Source organism: Lontra canadensis, unplaced genomic scaffold (assembly GCF_010015895.1).
Source record: "Lontra canadensis isolate GAN:19392208 unplaced genomic scaffold, GSC_riverotter_1.0 scaffold28, whole genome shotgun sequence".
NCBI lineage: Eukaryota > Metazoa > Chordata > Mammalia > Carnivora > Mustelidae > Lontra > Lontra canadensis.
Genome location: NW_022631022.1, coordinates 4706096 through 4730601, shown reverse-complemented (window position 1 = coordinate 4730601; position 24506 = coordinate 4706096). Strand labels below are relative to the sequence as shown.

Below are 24506 nucleotides of genomic sequence, written 5' to 3'. Positions count from 1 at the left end.
AGTTGTCAACAGGATACTTAGGAAAGTCACTAACTTACCACCTTAGTTTTTCAAGTATAAAAATCACCTGCCTTGTGAAGCAATAAGAATCACAAGTTGTAACGCACAATGGGGACAAAAGTATTATTGGAATAAAAAGTTATTTTAAGGGGTGCCTGGGTGGCTCAATGGGTTGAGCCTGCCTTTGGCTCCGGTTGTGATCTCAGGGTCCTGGGATCAAGCCCCACATAGGGCTCTCTGCTCAGCAGGGAGCCTGCTTCCCTCTCTCTCTGCCTGCCTCTCTGCCTATTTGTGATCTCTCTGTCAAATAAATAAATAAAATCCTTAAAAAATTTTTTTTAGGGACGCCTGGGTGGCTCAGTTGGTTAAGCGGCTGCCTTCGGCTCAGGTCATGATCCCAGCATCCTGGGATCGAGTCCCACATCGGGCTCCTTGCTCGGCAGGGAGCCTGCTTCTCCCTCTGCCTCTGCCTGCCTCTCTGTCTGCCTGTGCTTGCTCACTCTCTCTCCCTCTGTCTCTGACAAATAAATAAATAAAATCTTAAAAAAAAAAATAAATAAATAAAAATAAATTTTTTTTAAAAAAGTTATTTTAAGGGGGTGCCTGCGTGGCTTAGTCGTTAAGGGTCTGCCTTCAGCTCAGGTCATGATCCCAGGGTCCTGGGATCGAGCCCTGTGTCAGGCTCCCTGCTCAGAGGGGAGCCTGCTTCTCCCTCTCCAGCTCCCCACTGCTTGTGTTTCCTCTCTTGGTCTCTCAATCTCTCTGTCAAATAAATAAAATCTTTAAAAAAAAAAGTTATTTTAAAGACCTGCCCATTTCATGGAGCAGAAAATAAACACACCTTTGCCAAGATGCGTGTTGATAGACATATATCTTGCAGTTCCAGTTAAACTTTTGTGCTCCCTGTAAGGTATGTGTTTTTTGGTTTCAGGGTCAATGTACTCCTTGGCTAGTCCAAAGTCTATAATGTGTATAACATGCTCTTTCTTATTGCCTTGTCGGCCAATCAGGAAGTTCTCTGGCTTCACATCTCGGTAAATGAGATTCTTTGAGTGCACATACTCCATTCGAGAAAGCTAAAAGAGAAAACACATCAATGAAAACATCCTAAAGAAGTTTATTAGGGGAAAAAACATCAAAACATTTTCTTTTATCAGTCCAACGTTTTAACTACTGAAATGAAAATAAAACTCATTTCTTTTTCACTTCACTCTTACAAACTAGAAAATATTGATACTTCACTCTTATAAACCAGAAAATAGACACAAATATATACATAACAAATATCGGGGCGTCTGGGTGGGTCAGTTGGTTGAGTGACTGCCTTTGGCTCAGGTCATGATCCTGGAGTCTCAGGATGGAGTCCCACATCGGGCTCCCTGCTCAGTGGGGAGTCTGCTTCTCCTGCTGACCTCTCTCCTCTCATGCCCTCTCTCTCTCAAATAAATAAATGAAATCTTAAAAAAAAATATCGAGATAAATGAAAGTGGGATAGCACTGTTCAGCTAAAATGATAATATACAGTTTTATCTCATAATGTTACAATTTATAAATGATGAAGGGAATTAGGTGTTTTTAGGCTACTCCAGAAAGCACACATTTGAAGCAAAGGGGGTATAGCTCAGGGGTAGAGCATTTGACTGCAGAAAGCACACATTTGAGAGGCGAGAAGTATCCCCAGCCAGGATATCAGAATAGATCGATGCCCTGTGAAGACAGGTGCCACTGCCACATTCACCTCCTGCCCACACCTTCCTATCCTCAATCAGACACGACTCCCCAACCTAATTCTTTCTGTTGCAAAAATATGAGAAGTAAGGTCCAGAGAAGTTAGTACTGGACTGATTTCCCAGAGCTAATCAGCAGAGGAGGTAGAAGTGCAGTTTTTATGTGAAAGTAAATAAAGCCCAAAATAATAATCATAAAATTACTTCAGAGGCACCTGGGTGGCTCAGTTGGTTAAGTAGCCAACTCTTGATTTCCACTTAGGTCATGATCTCAGGGTCCTGGGATCAAGTCCCACGTTGTGCTCAGAGGGGAGACTGCTTGAGGAGTCTCTCTCTCCCTCTGCCCTTCTGTCCCCTCCAACCCTGTGCATGTGCACTTGCTCTCTCTGTCTCTAAAATAAATAATCTTTAAAAAATCATTTCAAATTGCGTTAAGTTTTATTTCTAAGTTTTATTTCTTCTCTACTTAACATAGAAAGGGAAGCTCAGGCATTTGAATTTGGGACTCAAAAGTCAAGGTCAAGGTCATTTTTTTTTTAAAAAAACATTTCAAAGCTTTTACTGCAAAGTGGGTGAGACCATCACCATTTCAGACCATTAAAGACCATTTGCATCCTTCCTCTGAGAGGGTGACAAACTCCTCAAAGTTGAGAACTGCCTTAACTCTTGAACTGGCACTGGTATGCAATTTGGCTGGAATTGAGAGAGCTGTCTCTTCAGCTCTGCCAGTCTCTGTGAGAACTAGAGGCCAGAGAACTAAGACAGGTTCTTGGTCACAGCACTCTGGAATCTGATTGTTAGGGCAGTGGTTTACATCACCAATCCTTTGTTGGATGCAAGGGTGAGGGGAGAGGACAGAACCTTACAGCCATATGTTTAGAACCTATAAATAAAACATCAAGGAAATTACTTGCATTTGTACAATTTTACCTAATCATCCTCTTTCTCCTCAATCTAAATTATAATGCTTCCACTTCACTTAAGGGCAGGGTATTGCTCCAAGGTGCAAATTCTTAAAATAGAGAGCACAGAAGATGCAGTGTGACTTCTCTGGGTTAACCCTTTTTGCCAGGCCTGCTTCCTAGAATGCCATCAAGCCTCTGAGTGTGCGTTCACTAGGTGTTACTACAGCCAGAAAGCACTAAAAGGGTCTCAAGGGTGTAGCTGGGGGATCTATCTATCTTTCCGCAGAATAGCAATGCCAACTTACCAACTGGATGGCTATCATTAACACCGTCTTCAAAGTAAAAGTTCGGTCACAGAGGTCAAACAAATCCTCCAAGCTAGGGCCTAGGAGCTCCAGCACCATGGCATTATATTTCCCACATGGTCCGAAGTAATACACCTGTGGAAGACCTTCACCTGCAAGCAGAGGGGAAAAGGGGTACAGAGTGGGGGACACAAAACCCAAAATGTGAGATAGCTCCATCAGCACTGAGTAGAAATACAGAAAGCACAATTTGTGAGATTTCCATTTTCTTTCATAGTCCCTCCTGGAGAACCTAAACTGAGTAGAGCATCTTCAAAGGGAACTAATAATGGGCAGGAAAGGCGAGCCACTGCACAATGGCCTCAAATAAGCAGCTATTTTATACCAGAGTGACAAAGGTATTTCCACTGCTGTATAAGACAGAGAATGGTCCCTGATCCATTAACTGGATCAGAGCATAAACTATTCTCCCCCAAGGAGGCCCGAAAGTGCACTGTCATAAAAGGTTCAAAAGACAGCTCACTGCGCTCAAAGCCAGCCCACCTGGCCCTGGTGCATTAGCCGGTTTCATCTGCGCTCCCTATGCTCGTTGCCAATGCCATATGGGCTGTCTGCAGCTGTTGCCCCAAGGAGAACTCAGACTGAAGGGTTGAGGTCACAGAGGGTGCAGCCTGACCCTCTTCTCACAGGGAGTCTCTGTACTTTCCTGTTTTCTATCAGCTGGGGCAAAGCCAACACACAGGGTTTGGTTACTGTAAGTAATTCTGAAAGGAAAAGGAAGGGAAAAAAAAAAAAAAGCTGGGCTTTCCCCAGATTTGAAATTCATAGCTCTAAGATGCCAAAATCTAGACTTTCTCACCTAAGTGGCAACTTGTGAATGAATTTCCTCTCTAAAGTGTATTGTAAATATGAGGCATTCAGTAAATAAGTGTTAAATGGCACCATGTGAGTGGTGGATACAAACGAAGACTACAGAACATTTTAAAAATCTGGTCTCATAGAGCAGAAGCACTTCCATCTTACATGTTTATATATACCATGGTCTGCAGTTGCTTCTGCCTACAAGTTTTTTAGACAACAAAATTCTCTCCATCTCCCCATTCTCTTTCTATGTACCTGCGCGATACAAGCAGAGGGAATTCTCTCTGCCATAATCTAAATGCCTATGTCCCCCCCACCCCCATCCTCAAATTCCTATGTTGGAAACCTAATTGCCCAATGTGATGGTTTTAAGAGGGGGGGCTTTGGGAAGTGATTAGATCATGAGGGAGAAACCTTGTGACTAAGACAAGTGCCTTATACAAGAGAACCTACAGTGCTCCTTAACACCTTCTACTGTGTGAGGACACAGCAAAAAGTCAGAAGAAGGTCTCTGTCAGAACCTGACCATGATGGCACCCTGATCTTGGACTTCCGGTCACTGGAACTGTGAGAAAGACGTTTCTGACTTCATAAGCCACCCGATCTGTGATACTTTGTTACGGCAGCCCAAATGGACTTAGATAATACTTACTACTTAAACCTCTAGCCCAGTATGCCCATCCTTGTCCCCAGCATAAATCTTGTCTATCTGGAGTGGGTACGGTTTGTTGCTCTGACATCTATTTCATGCCTCTTGCATGTACTGCTGCTACAGAGTCTCTTGTTCCATCTACGTACAAAGCAACTCAAGTGTTCTGATATGTTCATCCCTAGCTCATATCGAATGTAGTATACTCTGCTCCTGCCAGCTCCGTAAATATCCACTCAGTTGTCCTTGTGGTTGTTTTGATTCTCCCTATCTCTAAAAGGAAACAAGATTTAATTTGAAGTGTCTTTTTTTCCCCTGTTGTTCTGAACTCATTTTTCAGTTTTATTTAAAATACACAAAACCTCATAGCTGTTCCCAATAAGTCCTGCTGAAAAATCCAAAGCAGAACACCACCATAGACAGTCATTGCTTTTATTAATCAGACTATGGTAGACGGTAGTAGTTTGGGGATTTTTCAAATTTACATCCTATATAATAGTTTTTGATGTCACTAAAATTTGATTTTCCTAATGTAAATATTATATTCTTCAAAACAGATTGTGGCAGATCTGTTAGTGGCCTGTCCAGTGTCCACGATCTCTTACTTAATAACAAAATTTCTAATTATTGAGAATAGCAATCTGCCCAGTTCTAACTTTTCAACCTCCCTTGATAACAGGAATGACTAGTGAAACAGAAGCAGATGGTTCTAGAAAAGCTCTTTCATGGTAGCCAACTCAAATTGGAAGTAGTCCCCCGCCCTTGACAACGGCTCAAGCTCCAGAAGCCATCTAGAACCACTAGACACCTTGAGGATATCAGATAGTGCCAAGAATGAATGGAACAAAAAAGAAAACATGAGTCCCTGATGGCTGTGAAGTAACCAGTGCTGGACTTCCCTTCCCTCTGGACTCTAATCCAAAAGAAAAATCTATCTCTACCTCGACTGAACTGTTATTTGGATTTTCTCTCATAGCCAAATCTAATCCTAATTAATAAACATATTATTCTTTTCGTTGGTTAAATTGCAAATCTGGGCACAATATCTTCCTTCTGAAGTACAAGCTAAAAGTCAGGCCTGCTTAGAAATATAATACTGACATAATTTTCTATACTTGCTGCCAATACTTAAGGATCAGTTTAAATGAGACAAATAATCATCTTGTTCTTGACAATCTTTAGTAACACATCTAGGCATCTCTTGTCAGACATTTCCATGTTTACAAAGAAGTCACAAAAGCATTCTGGATGATGTCTATAATTTCTATGTATGAGTTCTATCACTCATAATTCCACCTATACCTTCAAAGATGTGAGGAGTTCCTGCTGGCTGCATTATTGCTCCTTGTATTAAATACCGAGACCTAACAATGCTCTGGCAGGCTTTGGATACTCAGGACAACTTCTAGATTACTGAGTAGCTTGAAGCTTTTCTCAAAGATGGACTAAATCCAAGATGCTACTGTAGAAAGGGCTCAAGTCAGTCTTTGATCTATTCTGCTACCAACCCTGAAAATTCCTTCATGTCTGTTTTGTCGTCTATAAAGAGGAGGGAAGCATTTAGACTGGTTTCCTTTTAAAACCAAAATTCTGACAATAGCTAGGAATTCCTTCTAGCTACCTTCTAGGTTCCTCTTTGTAAAGCCATAGAACCCATATGAATGAGGCATGCCTCCATGTTATACAGAATATGTTTGGGTCAAATTAGAATGTAAGCTGGTAGTGGTAGTCGACTAGAAATGTGTCTGTTAGAAACATCTCCAGGGGCGCCTCAGTCAGTTAAGTGTCTGCTCTCCGCTCCAGTCATGATCCTGGGGGCCTGGGATGAGCCCCACATCGGGATCCCTGCTCATCAGGGAGTCTACTTCTTCCTCTCCCTCTGCCCATCCCCGTGCTTGTGCATGTGCACACTCTGTCTCTGTGTAAAATAAATAAATAAAATCTTCAAAAAAAAAAAAAAAACAACCCATAAAAGACTTGTCTGTTTAGCTTCTTAGGTATTACAGAAAATGTGCCAAATATGAAAGTCTCTTTGGGAGATGTAGCCATAATTTATTAGAACTATCTGTACAGAAAGATACACACGCAAGTTCCATTCTGTGCCAGTGTTTCACATGACTGCCCATAAAGTGGCCAATGTTGGTGGTGAAAGACATAGATATAAGCCTACTAAGAAAGTCTCTCTCTCTTTTTTTAAAGTCTATCTCTTTGATCAGAGATTAGCACACAGTAACGACTTATCCTGGGCTGAATTTCAATGAGAAATACTGTATATTCTATTTCACTGTTCTTCAACAGAGCCATGTTGAATTCAGAGCTTAAGAAATTTTTAATCCATAAACATGATGCTGTGAACCCTTTAAGAAGACAAGGGATGAGGTCAGAGCCTTAAATGCAATAAGGTACTTCCTAGAAGTAAGTGTGAGGTAATGGGAACAAAGTGGGAGAGATGGGCAAGGCAGATATGCACTGAATTCTTTGATCCATGGTATTTCAGAAGCTAAGTAGTTTCATAATCTCTCATCTGCTCTGGAAATCAAGCACTAATTAAGATCTCCCTCCTAAACTGGTCAACTGCATAAAAGCCTGGAAATTAAAGAAGTAAATTCTGAGTTTTCTTCTCCTGAAAAATTTCCAATGGATTTCATCATATGCTATTTAGCCCCAGGTTAAATCTCTTATAAACCAAAACTGTAAGGTTATATGTACCCTGTACATATTATCTTGTACATTTTTTTAAAGGTTTTATTTATTTATTTGACAGAGATCACAAGTAGGCAGAGAGGCAGGCAGAGGGAGGAGGAAGCAGGCTCCCCGCCGAGCAGAGAGCCCCATGCGGGGCTTGATCCCAGGACCCTGAGACCACGACCCGAGCCGAAGGCAGAGGCTTAACCCACTGAGCCACCCAGGTGTCCCTATCTTGTACATTTTTGCAGGGTACTTTAAGACAGCTTTCCCATCCATCAATAACACATTCTTATAAATCCTGCTGGACAGGGGCACCTGAGTGCTCTCTGCTCAGTGGGGAGCCTGCTTCCCCCCCACCCCCCGCTCCCCGCCTGCTGCTCTACCTGCTTGTGATCTCTCTCTTGTCAAATAAGTAAATAAAATCTTAAAAAAAAAAATCCTGCTGGACACACAGCTCACACACATATCAAGTTGCACAGAACAGGAAGTGAGGTTTACCACATGACAGCTAATTTTCAGTCTGTCATAAATTTAACTTGGGTTAAACACACCAAATCAAGGATAATGGCTTCTTTATCATCCAAGCTGTTAGCTAAAAAGATTCCATAATGCATTATGAACAGTAACTACTCTAAGTAGAGATATTTTTAAAAAGCACATCAGGCTGAGAACTGAAATAGAACCACCTCAAAGCTTTTGGCAATTTGATCGCATTATTGCCTAATAATTAGCCTTTCATTCTTTTTGAAAAACTAAATTATCTAGCTGTGAAGCAAGTTCAAGTAAGTCCCATACCCACATTAAGATCTGGATTAAAAAAACACATATATTAATATTTCTGTAGAAAATAAGTATATGTTGGTGATGACTGTCATCTAAAGTCAGGACCAGAGAAAACCTTTAAGGACATAATGACCTTGGCAATTCCCTTCTTTTCTTTTTGCTTATAAGGCTGGATTTTTTAATTCTTACAGAAAACAGGACAGTTTTTCTCCAACACTTAATTGTCCCATAGTAGTACCTTCTAGCACAACTACTAAATGTCCTTTAGTATTTGTGAGAGATTATGGAATTGCTGTTTACATGTGAAATTATCATCAGGATTAATGGTAATATTAAACAAGTCCACCTAACAAGAAAGCAGAAAGAATAGGGAAATAAACAGGATTATATTCCACAGGAAGAAGTAAAGGGGGAAAATAAAAGCATAGCCTTTAAAACTCAGAAAATAACTCTATGAAAACAATGCATCACAAAGATATGAAACAATACACGTGTTTCCCTTTTCTCATTTCTCTGACTCTGAAAAATGCCTCCTTACAGTATGAACAAGTTCACATATGAATCTACTCAAAATGCCAGCTTAAAAACAACAACAACAACAACAACAACAAAAACAAAACAGCTAGACCCAGAATTAAGCAACAGGATTACTTTGTCCTGTAATGAAAAATGTTTTATAATCATCTTGTTCATAGGCTGCCTGGGAATTTGCGTATTGCTAGACATATGCTGCTAACATGAGCTCAAATCTGTATGGTGGGAGAAGTGAGGAAAGGCAAGAGAAGACAAATAAGCTCACATTTCTGAGCCACAAAAATTGAGCTTTTACAGTTTCTCTATTTTACACACACACACACACACACACACACACACACACACACCCTACCAAGGCCTTAAACCTCAAAGCACGGTCAAAGTTTTATTTATCCAAAGGAGCAAGGAAAGAAAGCCAAAGGTGGGAGAAGAGATTTCTTCTGTAATAGATAGCATCTAAGATAAAAACCATTTAAAAGTGTGCTGTGTATTGGGGTTGGGTGGGGGTGGGGGATCTTCTGTCTTTCCAAAAAGACTAACTCAGCTCAGAACTGGTAAAAACTTACCGGATAAAAACCCAGCCTCTGAAAAATTTCTACTTTCTTTAGTACTGCATTCACAGTTTCTGTGATTAAGTTATAGATGCAGAGTATCTACTGAGTTTCAAAAGCTAAAAAGAGATATCAAATTCTTAATACACACCTGAGCAATAATAACTACAAAGTTAAGAACGTTCTAGCAAGCACTTAAAAGGAATGAAAGAAAAAAAATGAGGTCACTCAAGAACAGTGAACTCCTTCTAGACAATCCTGCCCCAGTCCCCTTACACATTTTGTCCATGTGTCTGTCTTCCTTACTAACAGAAGACTGTCTGAATGCAGTGACTACTACCATGTGTTAATTCTGTTTGCATGTCAGAGCCTAGCATTGGCCCAAACATATGGCAGATAAGGGCAGGATAAATATTAATAAATAAAAACAATTCAATGAAATGCCACTTGAGTTTTCTATTTGGAATGCATAATACCTATACCTCAAAATGCTAAAATGTATATATATAGAACAAAACAACTTCATCAGATTTTAAACGTGCAGGACATGCTAACACAGTTGATACTTCTGAGTAGTTCTTGTTTGTTTTTCATAAGAATGACATTTTTTAAAAGAATGCTTTGTTGGGCAAGCCACCACTATGAAGATTCCAGTAATGAAGAGTTTTAGTATCTCTACATTGGCTCTCTTTTCTGTATATTCTTCCATGATAGTTGTACATGTATCTGCAGTTTTACAGTTTTACCTTGCTGTTCCCACATTTGGGAACCTATGTAATACTATTCATTTTAGTTAATAGCACCAAAAGCTACACATAAACAATGGTCCATGTCTTCCCCGCTCTCAAAAAAGCACCTGCCCATCCAAACAGGTTAAATGACCAACATTATGAGTCATCTGATTTGTCTAATGTGCAAAGGCAGTCTGATGACACCTTCCTACCCCTTTATTTTCTCACTCCATTCATTTATAGACAAGTTCTTTACTTTGGTCCAGGCTAACTTGGAATTACATGGTCTTTTCTTTACTTAAGTAGCCCTTTTCCATTTCACTTGAACCTCACAGTCATCCTGTGAAGAAAACAGGAAAATACTAATAAACTCCACTTTACATATGAGATGGAGACCCTAAGAGATGTTGTGTGACCTTTCCTAGGTAAAAAGAGTGCCCAAATAACACAAACAGATCTCTCGACTCCAGATTCGCTGCTCTCCAGATTTATGTGGCTGCCGAAGTTACTTTCTATTGTTCCCATCCTACCTCTTCCAAACCACATGCCCTTTTGATTAACATTTACCTTCTGTAGCAACTCTCTGTCACTCTTCTAGGATATAAATCCCCTGCTGTATTACATAAGCAGCTTAATCTGTCCTATCCATTCCTTGGGTTCCCATTACTTTTGTATCAGCTCCATAAATACCACCCTTTCAGGTTTCCTATCATATATCTATCTCTCTATAGTTCTAGAGCTTTGTCAATTCCAGCCCCTGGTCCAGAACAGGGGTCACTTGGGCATTATTTTTTAAATTATAAAAGCAATGTGTTTCTGTAATATGTATTACACACATACGTAATATATATTACACAAACACATAACTTTTATATATACATAATAGGTATATTATGTATATACACATATATATTATGTATACACACACACACACACACACACACACACGCACACATTCAAACAATCAAATGTAACAGCAAACCAAAAGCAGTACAGAAATATATGAAGAAAAAATGTTCACATCCATAACAGATTAGACAAATTCACATAACTAAGAATACTTTTCCGCAACTTCATTTTTAATTATATAGAAGACATCTTTTCTTGTCATCTCATGGGTACATTTCATTCATTTTAACAGATACATAGTATCCCACCCATATTTAAGCTTTTCTTAGTACTGATGGACATTTAGGTTGTTATCTATATTATCTGTTGTTAGAAATAGAGTGAACAGATCCTGCTTTTGCCTGGCCTACACACTTTTCTTCCTTCCTGTGATAACAACTCTTGACTCTTCCAGTGTGGAAGCACCATTTCCTAGATACGACTTCATGTGGTTAAAGTGGGGTCAACGCATTTCCCACTGCCTCCCAAAGGATATGACTCAAGCCAGGTAAATCAGAGTAATCTACCTCCCTGCCCTGGGGAACTGGGTCAAGGATGGGTGCTTGACTCATGTTTGTACCGTGAGAGTCAACTCAAGGACACTGTGGACCTACAGAGAAGGAGGAACAATTCCTTCCCACCCCACCCCCACCACTAAACTGGAAGGAGCTTAGCCTGGAGCTTCTAGACACATGAAAATAGGCGCGCGCGTGCACACACACACACACACACACACACACAGACATAGACTACCTACCTGGGAATGAAACACAGAGAAAGCAGAGCTGAGAGAAACAGAGACAGACAAATATGTCACATAACCTGAGGATCAAGGACAGTGTTGGTCCTGGATCCGGATTGCCTGAGGTATGAATATTGCTGGACTTACCAGTTCTTTGAGCCAAAAAATTCCTCCCCTCTCCTTGCTACCCTCACTCCCCAAGTGAGCTAGAACTCTATCATCTGAAAATTAAAGAGTCTAGACAAATTTGCATGTAAGATGGCAAAAATCCTTGTGCCCACATTTTTGGGCATGAGTGCAAATATGTGCCTCGAGGGTAAATTCCTTTAAGAGAAAATGCTGAGTCAAAAAGCATGAGTATTTAACATTTCACTTTATATCGCCAAATTGCCAAGAGGTCTAAATCCTGTGGGTTCCTGGTGTGTCTCCAGTCCTGGGCCTGCTTTAAACACAAGTCATATTACTTACGTATGGAGGCCCATGGACTATTTAAAACTGCTTTCAGAACCTGCCTTTATCTATTATTCCCAAAGCTCCAGCTCCAGGTTACCTCCTCTCTTATTCTTAGCCACAGATATCTTAAGGCATCTCTAGTTTTTTACCCAAGTTACCATTGATATTTCAAAGTCAAGACACTCCATTATTTGTTCAATGCTACCATGGAAAATTTCCCTCAAAGCACACCTCTATTATAAAAGTCTACTGGCCCTAAACTGCTTTATCGTTGATGGAAGTGTTTTTACGCAGGTTCTCCCATTTAATCCTAGCAAGTACGTATAGGTATTACTATTCTCATTTTATAGGTAAGGTAACTGATCTGAAGTGACTTGCTCAGGTCATATAATGCAGTGGTACAACCAAGACCTAAACCCCCAACTTCTGCCTCCAAGTCTTAGGCTCTCTCACTATATCACATGTACCCATGTGCTCTAAGTTCACAGACATCTACACTGGCAGTAAGTTCTACTGGGATGCATTGCCTTGATAGGAGATTAAATGATCTTACAAAGATTCAGTAAAACATGGCTTGTATATGAATCTAATGGACAATCGTAAGATATTGATGATGTTGATACATTATGAACTCAAGTAATAAAGAAATACTTCCCTTATGAAAGCACAGGTAAGATTACATCAAGAGTGCAGAAGTGGTATTTTCCTAATACAATTATGAAGGAGTCAATCTTTAAATGAAGTCTATTAATAAATTGAACACATCATTTAGGAATTCAGAAGGCAATTTGGCAAACACTTAGAATAACACACAAAGTATAAAAAGCAGATAAGCATTTGTTTTCATTAACTTTGGGCCCATTTAACAAATTGTTCCCAGAAGTTCTCTGATTAAAAAAACAAAACAAAACCTACTAAGGCACACAGTCTAATCATAGCACAGAAGCAGAGTGCCCCCTATTACTGAGCTCTGTTACTATTGTAACACCCTTCCTTAAGCATCCAAATAGCCCTGGGAGAGTAAAGGACCAAGTGTTACCCTCATTTTCTGAACGGAAACACAGAGGTTAAGTGGCTTACCACAAAACAACCAGTCAATGGAACAGCCTGCCTTTCTTTTCTCATTTGAGCCTTTACCCATATATCTCTCCAGTCAGAACACATGTGACCTGATGGAACATTCAAGATGGCCTTATAATTCTGGTCACTGAGGAAGCATGAAGACTTTCAAGGAAGCAAAGTGAACTCATTTATTTTACTTATTTTCAGCAAATCTGAGGAATAAGTACTACAGTGTTCTGTGTCCAGTTTCAAATTCAATTAAGTTCAAAGAGTCTGGTGGTCAGTCTGTCCATTCATCAAACATCATAAGTAAGAACAGAGTGCTGCTATGGGTACAGTGAACAAGGGGTGGAAAAGGCTTCACAGAGCAGGGGCCAAAGGCCAATTCATTTAGGGTTGATTAGGCTGGAGTGGAAAGAATGAATCCTACCGGCTGAGGGAGCAACAATCAAAGATGTAGCTAAAAGCAGAGACGTCAAGCTCTCTGAAATGAGAAAAACTAGAGTATTTGCTCTCTCTCCTGGAGTTTATTCTAATTCTGAACCACCAGTTGGTTTAACAAATGTCTGTAAAAATTATGAGAGAGGTTATTAATAAAGTTGAAAAGGCAGAGATATTGGAGTAAATGAAAAAAATCATAGGAATAAAAATCTTTAAAAAAAAAAAAAAAAAAGGTTTCTGGGTGGCTCAGTCAGTTCGTCTGTCTTCAGCTCAGGTCATGATTCCAGAGTCCCAGTATCCAGTCCTGCATGCTCAGTGGGGAGTCTGCTTCTCCCTCTGAGCCCTGCCCCCAAATGCTTTCTCTGTCATGTTCTTTCTCAAATAAATAAAGTCTTTAAAAAATTTTTTTTAGGGGCGTCTGGGTGGCTCAGTGGGTTAAAGCCTCTGCCTTCGGCTCAGGTCATGATCCCAGGGTCCTGGGATCGAGCCCCACATCGGGCTCTCTGCTCAGCGGGGAACCTGCTTCCCCATCTCTCTCTGCCTGCTTCTCTGCCTACTTGTGATCTCTGTCAAACAAATAAAATCTTAAAAAAAAAAAAAAATTTTTTTTTAAAAAGATCACAGGAATAAAGAAGAAAAATAAGGATTTTATCCTTATTTTTATTTTTTTATTTTTTATTTTATTTTATTATTTTATTATATACTCATACTGCCTTAGTATATTTTTAAAAATAGTTTCACCGGAAGTATTTAAAGAACACACTAGGAACACACCATTACATTATAGTAGCACGAACAGAAATATAATACAAGCCAAGAATGAGAACCACAAATTTATTTTTATATTTTCTAGAATCCATACTTTAAAATTAAAGGAAATAGGTGGAATTAAGTTTAATAATATACTTTATTTAATACACATCCAAAACATCAACACTCCAGCACATAATGAATTTAAAAATTACGAAAATATTTTACATCCTTTGGGAGGGGGAGGAGGGCTAAATCTTGGAAATTCGGTTTATTTTACACTTCCAACGTATTCGATTAGCTATAGTGCTAATTCAGATGCTTCACAGGCACATATGTCTAGTGGCTCAGCTCTGTAAGGAGTTTTGAAAGATATAAATGAGGCTTATGTACAGAAATGGTGCAGAAAAGAGGTTCTATACTCAGCAATCTGCATGATCCTGACCAAGGAGCCTTCACTTCTCCAGCCCACAATTCGCTCCTTCCTCTCAACTCTCTAGAACTGCTGTTTCTGCTCACTGGGTTGTCTCCCTTTTAGGAGATAGTTTTTTTGTTGTTGTTGTTTTTCTTAAAAGATTTCATTTATTTATTTGACAGATAGAGATCGCAAGTAGGCAGAGAGGCAGGCAGAGAGAGAGGAGGAAGCAGGCTCCCTGCTGAGCTGAGAGCCCGATGTGGGTCTCGATCCCAGAACCCTGGGATCATGACCTGAGCCAAAGGCAGAGGCTTCAACCCACTGAGCCACCCAGGCGCCCCAACCTTTTAGCAGATAGTTAAGGGCAGGGCCTACTTTTGTTCACCACTGTATCCCCAGGGCTTAACTTCCAACAGTACTTGACCCAAGTGGGATGCTCAATGAATACCTCTTTAATAAACACATGAACAGACATGGAGCTGCCTCAAGGCCTTAGCTTATTTTGCACTTGGAAGGCTTTCCTACTCTGGAAGGCTTCCCTTATTCTTCTATTAGAACATGTCCAAGTAAATCATAGTTCTTTTTTTTTTTTTTTTTAAGTTCAGCCCCTGGCTATCACCCTCTCTATAAAGCTTTCCCTATCTTCCATAATTAGTAGCCATTTCTCCCTTCAGAATCTCCATCTTATTTATATATACCTTAAAAAAAAAAAAAAACTAACATTCCACTCTTTTTGTTTGCATTATAGTTATTCACACACCTTAGGGAGCTCCCTGAGAGTGTAGCACAATACCTCATAAAAAAAGTACCAGAAGCTCAGCAAACATTACATTTTCTTTTCCTCTAGTCTCCTGAAGGGCAGAGACCATGTGCTTCATAACCCTGTGGCCCTCAATTATTCAGCACAGGGCTATGGACACAGCTGATGCTTAGCTTTTATCTCCTTGCATCATGACTAAAGTAATTATTAGCACAAGACCACTACAGGCTGGTTAGGAATGAGGAAATTAAAGCAATATGAAGTATAAAGAAAGAGGAAAATGTGGGGCACCTGTGTGTGGCAGTCGTTTGGGTGTCTGACTCTTGGTTTCCCCTGGGGTTGTGATCTTGGGGTGTGGGATTAAGTCCAGCTTCCAGCTCTGAGCTCGGTGGAGAATCTGCTTGGGACTCTCCCTGCCCCTTCCTCCCCATGCCCACCCCCCATTCTGTCTCTGTTGCTGTCTCTCTAAAATAAATTTTAAAATCTAAAAAAAAAAAAAAAAAAAAAGAGGAAAATGTAGGGAAAAATAAAATTGTGTCAGATTGTTGAAAGCACAAGAGTACAGAGGTGTATATAGAGCTGACAAATTCTTCTTTTAAGTGGGAGGAATATAAAATACTTGCTTACAAGTTGTTCAAAGAAGATGACAATATTAATTGGTTACAAATGTTAAAAATTGGGGTTTTTTGATGGCTTTCATCTTAAGCATGCTTACAGGTATTATTCTACAAATACTAAAGGACTTCATTAGTAATTGGATTACTATTTTGAAAGGAGGTGCAAGGATGTATCTATATGTGGTCTGCTATTGGAACTTAAAAAAAATATTCTCTCTCACCAATGACACTGACAGACATTGGAAAGGAATTTGTTTGGTTTTAATACAAAACAGTGGATACATGCTTCCACCTTGAAAGGAGTAAATCACTTCAGTGACTCATCTCTTTGATTCCATACTACTCTACAGCTTTGAGGATGCTGCAAAATGTTATCTTCCTTCTTAATAGTTAACCTTGGTAGACTGAGTTAGGAGGGGAGAGCATCTGAGGGCTGTGGCCAGTCTCAAAATGGTCACTGAGCTTACTCTAGCCCTTAGTTTGGGCTGAAACTTCTCCTGCTTTTGCCCTCCTTAAAAAAGCATTCTCTATGGGCAATCACTAAGTCATTCTTAATGACCGAAGAATGGCCATGAGGACACCAAAGGAAGAGTAACATGCAGGTACATAGAGAGGTGTGAATAAAGACAGACACATGAAGTATGACCTATAATGAAAGGAGAAAATGGCATCTGAAACTTCAGGTTCTGGGTCAGTTTATAAGCCACTCCCACTGACAGGCTTTGGTGATCGACTTTCCCCCAACCTTTACCTGTATAAGCGCAATACCAGTTTTCTGCAACTAATCACAATTCTCCAGTCCATTCCACTTACATATAAGTTACTTTGGTCTATTTTTAGAACACTGCCTTCTAGTTTGCATCAAGTTTCTTAAAAGAAGACAAAAGCCAAGTAACAAATTCAGTTCAGACTGAGCAAGTAGCTCTAGCAGTTTTGCACTTTGCAAAACAATGCACCAAAAGGTGTTCGTACTCTGTGTTACTGTGAGGTGGTACGCAGGCCAATTTCTATAATAAACTCACAACACTCTCTTTGAAATTAAATAAATTATTTGCACAACAAGTCTTCACCAGTAACATGTTTAAAATAGAAGTTCCCTGCCCCAGGAGGGAGAGGGACAAATTTTATGTATGTAATTAAAGGTAATTACTCAATATGCTTCATGTGACTTAGAGTTATTTTAGAGTTTTAAGAAGTAGGGCCACATGGGGTTTGACTCTAACAGATAAGCAAGTCTCTTACAGCATACATATGAACTTTTCTGTTTAATTTTCACTATACCACAGAGTACACTGTTAGCCATAATATGAGAAATGTCCATTATCATATGGTTTCACTTATTTGTGAAACATAAGGAATAGCATGGAGGACATTAGGAGAAGGAAGGGAAAAATGAAGGGGGAGACTATGGACTCCAGGGAAACAATCTGAGGGGTTTTGGGGTGGGGGGGCAGGGGGGATATGCCAGTGATGGGTATTAAGTATTGCATGGAACACTGGATGTTACACCCAAACAAAGAACCATGGAGCACTACATAAAAAACTAATGACGTACTGTATGGTGACTAACATAACATTAAAAAAAAAAAAAATGTCCTAATGCTCTAAACTATGAAAAACACACACAAAGGACACAAAAACAATACAATTTATCCTAGTCAAGAAGTGTATCCTACCTAGTCAGAAATATCAGTTCCCCTTGTTCCCTTTTTTGGTTAACCAGTGAGGCTAGTTAATAAAAGTTTAGGTCATGGGACGCCTGGGTGGCTCAGTTGGTTAAGCGGCTGCCTTCGGCTCAGGTCATGATCCCGGCGTCCTAGGATCGAGTCCCACATCGGGCTCCTTGCTCGGCAGGGAGCCTGCTTCTCCCTCTGCCTCTGCCTGCCTCTCTGTCTGCCTGTGCTCACTCACTCTCTCTCCCTCTGTCTCTGACAAATTAATAAATTAAAAAAATCTTTAAAAAAAATAAAAATTAAAAAAAAAAAGTTTAGGTCATGATCCTTGGAAGAATGAAATTCATAGAACTATCAGCAGTAAATCTCCATTAAAGACTAGCAATTATTAGTACTAAGTATGTGAATTACACCCTTCCAAGCCCAGTACATGAAAACAACCCTTTCTATATTTTCCTTCATAAAATTAAGCACGAGCAACAGACTGGACTTATGCTATACCATCAAGGAAGGCATTTAAATGTCCTTTTTAAATGTTTTCTAGACAACGAAGGTAGATTTGGAAGCATACATCCATGTACACACACTTTAAAAGGAAAAGATGATGACCACACCACATGTTTCCTTGTCTAAAGTTCATTTCATACGCTGTGACACAGAGATGCTTTTCATATACCAATCTCAGGTTCTTGCTGCTGAGTCACCAACTCAAGGACACTTTTATATTTAGGTTCTGCTCCCTCAGAGGAACAACAGTGACACCAGGGTAACTCCTTCTGCAAAGTATATTCAGAGGCTCAGATATTTTCACACACACACCCTCATCTCTTTACCCAATGGACAGGACTTTTCCGTTTGTTTTTAATATGAGGCTCTGCTACTGTCCTAATGTTAACTTATTTCAAACAAACAAAACACTCATGCTGAAAGAAGCCACTGATGTTGAAAAGAGCAGGTCCTTAAGCTGGGCAGATGTAGCTTTAAATTTCAATGCATCATTCCAGACCACCGCAAAGTATAAGAAAGTCTGCCTCTGTTAACAAAGGCCTAAAGCAGGTTTCCCTCTGAGGATTACTCTTTTCCAATAAGAGTATGATAAGTATAATAAACACAGACACAATTGTGAAATAGGCAGTTCTCTTTCTGGGAATACGAACTGCCCTATGCCAGGACAACACACGGTTGCTGTCTTCAGACTCCCTTCTTAGATAATCTCAAGATGTTGAAATGTCTTAGGGCAAAACATTTTGCTTCTTTAGCAAGTGTTAAATGAAGAGAAAGAAAAGCATGGTCTGTAAACTCACCCTTCTCTTATCACACTATAAACCATTCTGAAGCCACACTCTTAAGAGAACCTTTTCTCTGCGGAATGGTGGTCTGCATGATTCTGTACCCCCGAATAAGGTATGTAGGCCAGGACTGGAAAGTTGTTATAGGCTAAGTCAGCCGCTCCTTACCCAGGAACTTGCAATCAGGACACAGGGCTGCAGTTAATCTCTGTTGGCACTTGAATCAATAGGGACTGAGTGAAAGGCCTTCTACCAAATATAAGGAGGGACAGAGAAAGCTGGTAACATGGAGAAAATGAAGTCCCTGAGAAGGAGAGTCAAAGTGTCAGAGTCCATAAGAGTTGGACAGAAAGCTAGAGACAAAGAGTAATTGTCCAGGTTTCTAGAGGCTTTCAAGTACTTTGTGCCAATCCCTAGTGAGACCTGTATTATATTTCCGTCCTTGGTTCCAAGACACATCTCTGTCATCTTCCAGTAAATTTCATTCTGGGTCTAAGCTAACCAGAATAGACTGTTAATGATAACCAAACTAGTGTTGATCAACACACACACAACTGCTCATTTTCCTCCTCTTTAACCATCATTTTCTAAACACTCACTATGTGCAAAACACTACACTAGACGCATTAGGGAGTGAAAAAATAAAAAGACACAGACTCCACCCTTAGGGAACTTAGAGGTAGAAAACCGAGAAGCAAACAGCTAGCATAGTTGCTAGGTCAAGGCTTTCATAAAAATAAAATGAAGAAAGAGTGGAATGTGGAATGGCATAAGAACCAAATTTATTTACTCAGATTTAATGATCTATATTTGCCAAAGTTTAAAAGGTTTTTTTGTTTTTGTTTCTTAATATTTTATTTATTTATTTGAGAGAGAGACATAGACTGTGAGAGAGAGCACGAGTGGGTAGGAGAGGGATAATCAGAATGCCCGCCGAGCAGGGAGCCTGACTCGGGGCTCAATCCCAGGACCCCAAGACCACAACCAGAGCTGAAGGCAGATACTCAACAGACTGAGCAACCCAGTGGAATGTGGAATGGCATAAGAACCAAATTTATTTACTCAAATTTAATGATACATATTTGGCCAAAGTTTAAATTAAAAACTACCATTAAATATCTTGCAGATGAAGCACTGTATATACTATATACCCACACTCTGCAATACATACTTACTGATTATGATCATATATACACAAATCCAGTTGGACTAGACACTCTACAGGCAATTCAGGGATTTTTTCAAGGCTAACTTGGATGGTGTGTGATTCTCACCTGTGTGCTAACTTTAGCTCCTAACCTCACATATGACTCCTGTTTTTAACAGTTGGCTTCCTTAGAAAAACTGTCACCCTTGAAATCCTAGCATTTTATTAGTCTATTTTTTATTTATTTTTTCTTTTCTTTTTATTTTTAAAGATTTTATTTATTTATTTGACAGAGATCACAAGTTGGCAGAGAGGCAGGCGGCGGGGTGGGGTGGGGGGATTAGGCTCCCCGCTGAGCAGGGAGCCTGATGCAGGGCTCGATCCCAGGACCCTGAGATCGTGACCTGAGCCTAAGGCAGAGGCTTAACCCACTGAGCCACCCAGGTGCCCCAAGATTTTATTTATTTATTTGACAGAGAGAACTCAAGTAGGGGCTCCATCCCACGATCCTGGCATCATGACCTGAGCCAAAAGGAGGCACTTAACTGACTCAGCCACCCAGGTGGTCCTGAAATCCTAGTATTTAAAATAAAATACCTAGTTAGATGTAAGCTGTGGCAGCTGATGGTCATCTAGTTATTTGACTGATTATTAGACTATCCTAGCAGCCAAGTGAACTGAAATATAGTGTTCTAAGAGGTAATTTAGGATTTTGAACAAAGTCTATAGCCTCAAATTAGGTACTAAGTCCCCAAAGTGACAGTGTCTCCATACAGGAAATAAGCAAACTAGCACACAGATGAGCCCCTGCCAATTTATTCTTTAACATGTTTTATTATTCCCTAGAACTGTTTTCAGTATTTTCAGTATTACATTTTTTTTTAATTTTATTTATTTATTTTTTTAAAATAATCTCTATACCCAGCATGGAGCTCAATCTCACAGCCCTGAGATCAAGAGTTTCATGTTCTACTGACTGAGCCTGCCAGGTCCCTAGAATTATTTTTCAGTCATACTATTCAACTTGACATTTAATTCATTTCACCCTTTTAGTATCTTATCTCTTAAATCTATATTAAATAATAAACCTAGTAAGTGAAATAAGTCAGAGAAAGAAATACCACATGACTGCACTCATATGTGTAATTTAAGGAATAAAACAAAAGAACAAAGAGAAAATAGAGACAAACCAAGAAACAGACTCTTAACTCTAGAGAACAAACAGAAAGTTACCAGAGGGAAGGTGGGTGGGGGGATGGGTGAAATAGTTGATGGGGAGAAAGATGATGAGCACTGAGTAATGCATAGAATTGCTGAGTCACCATACTGTACAACTAAAAGTAATATAACATTGTTAACTATGCTAGAATTAAAATGTAAAAAATAAGGCTAAAAGAAACTCAGTACTATTTGAAATTTATTCCTTCCCATTTGATAAATACTTATCTTTACATCAGAGAAATCTTTTTTTTTTTAAAGATTTTATTCATTTATTTGTCAGAGAGAGAGAGAGAGCGAGCACAGGCAGACAGAGTGGCAGGAAGAGGCAGAGGGAGAAGCAGGCTCCCTGCTGAGCATGAAGCCCGATATGGGACTTGATCCCAGGACGCTGGGATCATGACCTGAGCTGAAGGCAGCTGCTTAACCAACTGAGCCACCCAGGCGTCCCAACATCAGAGAAATCTTAATGAAAAAATACATAAATAAAAAAGACTAAGGAAATATATATAGTAATAGTAGCTGTGACTAGAGAGACTCAGCATGGCAGTGACCAAAACTTTTATCTTTTCTTTATATATTTTTTATTTAAAAAATTTTTCTTAAAGATTTTATTTATTTATTTATTTGAGAGAGCACACACACACATGCAGAAAAAACGGATGGGGAGACAGAAGAAGGAGGGGAAAGAATCTCAAGCAGACTCTGTGTTGAGTGCAGAGCCTGACTCGGGACTTGATCTCACAACCCTGAGATCATGACCTGAGCCAAGACCAAGAGTCGGATGCTTAATCAACTGAGCAACCCAGGCCCACCTCTTTTAAATATTTTTCTAAATATTTAAAATGATAGGAGTTTTCTCCAGAACTTACAAAATAATTTTTTAAGTGAAAAACTTTTATTTTCCTTTGGGCAAGCTGTGCATAGATAATTGCAAATTCATCCTCTAAAGTTACTTTCTTTTTTAGGTGGCAGAGTTAAGCGATCTAGGCTCTCTTTTCTGAACTGTACCTGTTGAAAGTGGAGCCAAGCAAAAAGTTGACAAGATATGACCACTGGTTCAATGTGATTATGTCCAAATAATTCTCCAGCTGCTGATGGGCCAATTATGTCTGCAGACTTGCAATGTTATAGGCACTATACTGATGAGAACTACACATAATTCCTACCTTCCATGGCTTCAATTCCAAAACTCTTACCATGGAGTTCTCAGATACTCTGTAGGCAGTAATGAATATAAATGTTTCTAACTACATACCAAATATTTGCAGAAATAATTTGGGGGACTTCATTCTAATATCTTCAATTACTCATCCATATCTCTATTCTGCTTCCTTAACAGAGTTAACAATTATTGGCACAAGCAAATAAAGAAGAGGCTGAGTTTGGAGAGGACAGTACACACGAAGGTAAGAAGCTCCAACTTAAGTGGGTGATTGTACTACCAGCCAAAAACTGTTCAGAGAGCTTATATACTGAGATTTCATCAATTTAATAGACATTTGCTGAGCCTCTCTTTTAGATCAAGTGACATGAAAGTGAGAGTATAATGAACCAAAAAGTGTTTCTTGCTCTTAAAAAGCTCACAACCCAGTAGCATATTACACTGTGAAAAATCCAGAGTGGGAGAGAGATGCTTCTAAGTCCCCTCATTACAGTGCCTCAAGGTGGCCTAGAATTATTTGAGGTTATTTCTATATTCTGCAAACTGAGTGGAATGATAAAAAGGAGTAAGAAGTTTTGGTCACTGCTGTGCCAGAACATGGATCAGCAAACTATGCCCGTAAGTTACATATAACCTGGCCTGGATACTTTTGTATAATTAGAGAATGAAGTAAGGTCTCTTCATTTGAAAATATATTTGAAACAATTTAAAGACTGATATTTTGTGATACACAAAAACTACATGAAATTCTAATTTCAGGGGCACCTGGGTGGTTCAGTCAGTTAAGCATCTGCCTTTGGCTCAGGTCATGATCTCAGGGTCCTGGGATCAAGCCCAGCAATAGCCTCCCTGCTAAGAGGAGAGTCTGTTTTCCTCTCCCCCTCCTCCTGCTTGTGCTTTCTCTCTCAAAATTTTCTAATTTCAGTGTCCGTGAATAGAGCTTTATTGGAATACGGTACATTTGTTTGCTTATCATTTATGGCTGCTTCTGTGCTACGGGAAAAGAGATTAATAGTTAACAGGAGAGACTGACGGCCCATGAAGCCTCAAGTATTTATCATCTGTTCCTTTTTACTACCTGGCTTCATAAGAAATCTCATTTTCCAAACTGGGGGCAGGATGGAGCCCAATTATAGGCAGCCTTCCTTTTCTACGGGCATTCATAGTCACTAACAGTCCGACAGATCCTTAATAAACCTGCCTTGCGATGTTTCCCTAGTTCAGCACTAGTAATACCACTTCCTTTGCAAATTCATAAATTCTCCCAGTTATGATAAGGACCAAACATTAACTGAACCAGCTGGCCTGGTTCTTGCGTAATAGCTTCAGTTTGGTTTTACAGAACAAAAACAGTTATGGTAATGTGATCTTTTTTTCCCTGGGGTTCTTTTCACAGGTATTTCGAGACTGCTGTGGCCAAGTGTCCCCTATAAACTGGCATGAAAGGTTGCAGAGTTGAGCAAGTAGAAGTGTTTGTTCTCACGAAGGAGGCTTAAGTGAGGGTAACTGTATTTCAATATGACCACAGTCAGCTCCTCTGAGAGAAACAAACACTACCCTCAAGATTACAGATATGATGGGTTCACTGTAGCTGGAATTCTCCTCTACTGAATCAGAAGAGCGGAGAAATATGAAGTTGCAACTGCTGGAGAATCCAGCAAAAAATTCTCCGAAGATGAAACTGTTATCTCTCTCTTCATTCTGAGATTTTTAAGGCTATGAGAAATGTTAATAGGATATTTCCATTTCTACAGGCAAGTCAGATCTTCAGCTTCGAAGTAAAACAATAACCACCGTGTATTTATATAGCACCCTTCCCTTAAGAATACAAGGCCTTAATAGACATCACCTCATTCAACCCCAGCAGGTCTTCAAACTGTGAGAAACAGGGTTTCCTGTTGTATGCATAAGGAAACTGAGGCACAGGAGGGGTACATGATTAGCATGGAGTGAAAAAAACGGTGGGAAGGGGCACAGTCAGTTGGGCGTCTGACTCAGGTCGTGAGCTCATGGGTCGTGGGATGGAGCCCACCGACAGGCTCTGCACTCAATGAGGAGTCTGCTCGAGTTTCTCTCTCCCTGTCCCTCTGCCCCTCTCTGTCCTTCCCCCCTCCAACCGTGCAAGCGCTCTCTCACTCTCTCAAGTAAATAA

The 24506-nt window shown here is 39.8% G+C and overlaps 1 protein-coding gene across 15 annotated transcripts in view; it reads right to left on the bottom strand.

Annotated features, from left to right (window-relative positions):
• The window catches only part of CSNK1G1 (casein kinase 1 gamma 1), a 188717-nt gene that overhangs the window by 42857 nt on the left and 121354 nt on the right, over positions 1-24506 (bottom strand). For 14 of the 15 annotated variants that reach the window (XR_004383548.1, XR_004383551.1, XR_004383550.1 and 11 more), the window contains 2 exons: positions 2938-3089; positions 842-1076 (listed from right to left, as the gene is read on the bottom strand). Coding sequence is in view for 12 of the 15 variants with exons in the window: in XM_032864732.1 (XP_032720623.1) it covers positions 842-1076; positions 2938-3089 (387 nt within the window). In the remaining 3 variants the exon portion in view is untranslated. Of the gene's footprint in view, positions 1-841; positions 1077-2937; positions 3090-3480; positions 3524-24506 lie in introns of those variants that run through there. The other variant, XM_032864736.1, reaches the window with a different exon arrangement.